The 3,484-nt window shown below is 37.9% G+C and overlaps 1 protein-coding gene across 1 annotated transcript in view; it reads right to left on the bottom strand.

The window, feature by feature from the left end:
* The window catches only part of fsd1l (fibronectin type III and SPRY domain containing 1-like), a 9,796-nt gene that overhangs the window by 5,051 nt on the left and 1,261 nt on the right, over positions 1-3,484 (bottom strand). Inside the window, exons 4-7 of the mRNA XM_015395471.1 lie at positions 1,076-1,098; positions 661-782; positions 297-509; positions 118-216 (exon numbers count right to left, since the gene is read on the bottom strand). Coding sequence (XP_015250957.1) covers positions 118-216; positions 297-509; positions 661-782; positions 1,076-1,098 — 457 coding nt within the window. The remainder of the gene's footprint in view (positions 1-117; positions 217-296; positions 510-660; positions 783-1,075; positions 1,099-3,484) is intronic.

The raw sequence follows: 3,484 nt of genomic DNA on the forward strand, positions 1-3,484 counted from the left end.
ATCCATCCATCCATCCATCCATCCATCCATCCTAACTGAGTTTTCTCAGGCGGTGATACAGAAACATATAACTGTGCATCATCAGCATATTGTGTAATCCATTCATCTGATCCTTACCTTTGGTTTCCAGAGCAACAGGTTCAGAGAAATCTCCTGCTGCGGCTTTGTTTCTCGCTCGAACTCGAACCACAACAAACAGCGAATCAAATTTCAAACCTGAACATAAAATAATTGTGTCGCTAAGCAACGTATCTGAGTGACATCATATCTGTTAGGACCTTTCCGCAGCATCTTACCTGAGATGGTCACCTGTGTGTCTGTGATGTCACAAATCTTCTCCCAGTCCCCCGTAGCTCTTGGAGAGCTGTTATGGTTTGTTTTACGATATTCCAGCTCGTAGCGCTCGATTGGTCCATCCGCTTCGGCGTCACTGATCGGTTGCCAGGCAACAGTGATGCTGTTGTCGTGGACGAGGCAGCCGGAAACGTTGATCTCTGGAGCTCTGGGGACTGAAAACACTCTTTTTAATGTAGAGCGATGAATTTCTTTCAGCCAACTAAACGTAACAATTTCCATGGCAACATCATTCAGAATTGATGGAACTACACCATAAGCACCAAAACTAAAATCTACTATCACTCTGTGGGCGGAGCTTCTGACCTGGCAGAAAGTTAAGGCGTTGAAGCCCCGCCCTCTCGCCGCTGAAGTCGACGGTAAACTGCGACATGTTTTCTGACACCATCGGTCGAGTCGTCAGCCGGAAGGCTGGAGCCATTGTTACCCTGGCAACAGCATGAAGCGAAGCCAACAGAGGGGGGTGGGGTTGTGTGTTAGTACAGGGTGCGGTTAGCATGCTAAACTGGAGCTTTAATCACAGAAAGTGAGTGATTTGTTAGTTTTAGTTAATGTTTCTGTAAGAATCAGTTTTACAGATTGAAAATATTAAAGCAAAAAAAAAAACACAAACAAAAAAAAACAAAGAAAGCAACAAAAAAAAAGAAGAAACAAAGAAACCTACTGAGCAAATCAATCAAACGCAGGAAACAAACATGGAGTGTGATGATGCGTTACGTACCGTTCCTTGATCTGTTTGGCTGCCTAAAAATAAACAACAACACAGTTAAAATTTTATTTTTAAAAATGTCTATCCAAATATAAGCACATGTCCTGTCGCTGTGTGTTTGGCCCGTCCGCCCAACCATCCATGGGCCCTAAGATTTTTGGGGCCCCCTGTTTCTACAAAATAAATAGATTCACGCACCTACAACAAACTCATTGCAGCTCTGGCTGCTGTTTACATTTCTATATCTATATATTATCCAGTGTTGCTAAAAGTAATCATAAAAAAATTCAAAAATTAGCATGCTATTTACAGGCAAAGGGAGAAATGGCCTAGTAGTTAGAGCTGTGCGCTTATGCTCTGGAAAGGCTGCAAGTACCCGGTTTGATCCCCACAACCTGTACTCTGGGTCCCTGAGCAAGACCCTTAACCCCACACTGCTCCCATGGTGCCGCACAATGTCAGCCCACTGCTCCCCAAGGGGATAGATTAAATGCAGAGAGTGAATTTTTGTACTTGCTTTAAAGTTGAATTCTATTCAATTCTATTCAATGAAAGAATCATTCAATTTATAATTTTTTTTAAGTTCCAAAAATATGCAGCAGCGATGTATAAAAACTAACATGTTTTGCAACAAAACAAAATGAAACCAGGTAAAAATAATTTAAAAAGCAACATTTTAAGCTGAATAATGCTTAACATTGGGTTCAAAAAGCTTTAATTGAAAAAAAATAAATTGTAACCTTCCATCAATCGATAAAATTACTTTAACCTGGACATCTGATCTTATTATGTTAGTTATTATTTATTTCTACAAGATCAAAGATTTGTTCATCTTAAATAAATGCATCATTCTTAATATAAAACTGTATTGTGTTACTATAATCATATAGTAACTATTATACATGCAAAACAAATAATATTTGCGCTAAGTAGCCACTTAGTTTGCGTGTGCGTTGAGCCGGCCCTGTTTCTGCGTACCACATGGAGAAGCTGATTGGCTCAGAGAGCCAGGCAGCTTTTCTAGGTTTATTAATCCAAGGCTTTCATCAGGGGAGACTGGATTTATTACCATAAAATTATGTTTTTATGACCTTTAATCTTTTGGATCATTTGAGTCGCTGGGCGTAAAACGTGTCTGTGGATGAAGAAGGAAGTCATGTTGATTTGCCAGAAACCTGGTAAAGCACCCCATCGAAAGCAGGGAGAGGAAATAACGGAGAGAATTTTGTTCTAAAATGATTAAAGGAAGAGCACAGTTTAAAGAGAGTACATTCAAAAACAATAATTAAAAAACTTTTTAAAAGTAGTTTACAGTTCAGATTTTACACTTATTTTCTAAATGTTCTTTTTTTCCAGATTTTTTTCCCCCTTTTTTTGAGAAAAAAAGGGGGAAAAATCAAATCCAGTGTCACAGATTTAATCCTCCATACTACTCAATTGTCTGTGCATAGAACCAATAGAAATGAGTCTGCTCTGCCTGGACGTTAGCAACAGCTTTTCTATTGGACCAAAAACTCAGAAGTATAGAGGGTGAGATTAGTTAAAGGGGATTTCAAAGATTCACTAACTCAGCCCCCTCCCCCTCAAAATGTGGAGAAATAAAATCTTAAAGGAAGAGTATTGGTGGATTTTTATTAATTTTTGAAAAGACGCGCCCTCTCATGCACAACCCTGTACCCGCCCCCGAGAGGGAAAACCTATTAAACGCGTGCGAGAGCGTGCACAAGTCCATTTCTCCTCGTGCACGCTATGTTTAAAAGTTGCTGTTTGCATCGCTCATACAAGCTTATATTAACAACAGATTTGCAATTCTTCCACTATGTCAGACTCACCAGCGGTAAGTGAACTTGGGGACGAGGACGGCCTTACATTAACACGTCACCAGAATGATTGACAGTTAGGAAGAACAAATATTTTGAGGATCCACCCAGAAAAAGAACATCCTCCACTATACTTTTAAATTACTTTAAACAACGAAGAAAAAAAAAATAAAAATAAAATCTTTAAACGAAATATTGTATCAGGTAAATAATATCTGAAAAAATAGAAACTTAAAAATGCAGACTATGAATTAGGATGAACTTTTGCATATATATAAAATACTTTCAACATATTTTTGTTTTTTGTATTTAGAAGTTTTTCAAAGGTGAATTTTTGAAACTAATTTTCTTCAAATTTTTTAAAAAGGGTTCTTTGTTGCAATAATTTTGGATCAAATTTCTCTCCATAGAAAAAGCAGGGTCCTGATCACCCATCCATAATGTTTCTAATTGTTTGTAAGGTTCTAGTTCACCGAAACAAAGCGAACATTTTGAATTTGCTGCAGTTTACTGGTTTGTTCCACTCTGGATGAAATTAGGTATGGAGAGCCATTTCAGCCAAAATTAAATAAATAAATAAATAAATGGGTGAAATAAATAA

This window comes from Cyprinodon variegatus, unplaced genomic scaffold (assembly GCF_000732505.1).
Source record: "Cyprinodon variegatus isolate N-32 unplaced genomic scaffold, C_variegatus-1.0 Scaffold743, whole genome shotgun sequence".
NCBI lineage: Eukaryota > Metazoa > Chordata > Actinopteri > Cyprinodontiformes > Cyprinodontidae > Cyprinodon > Cyprinodon variegatus.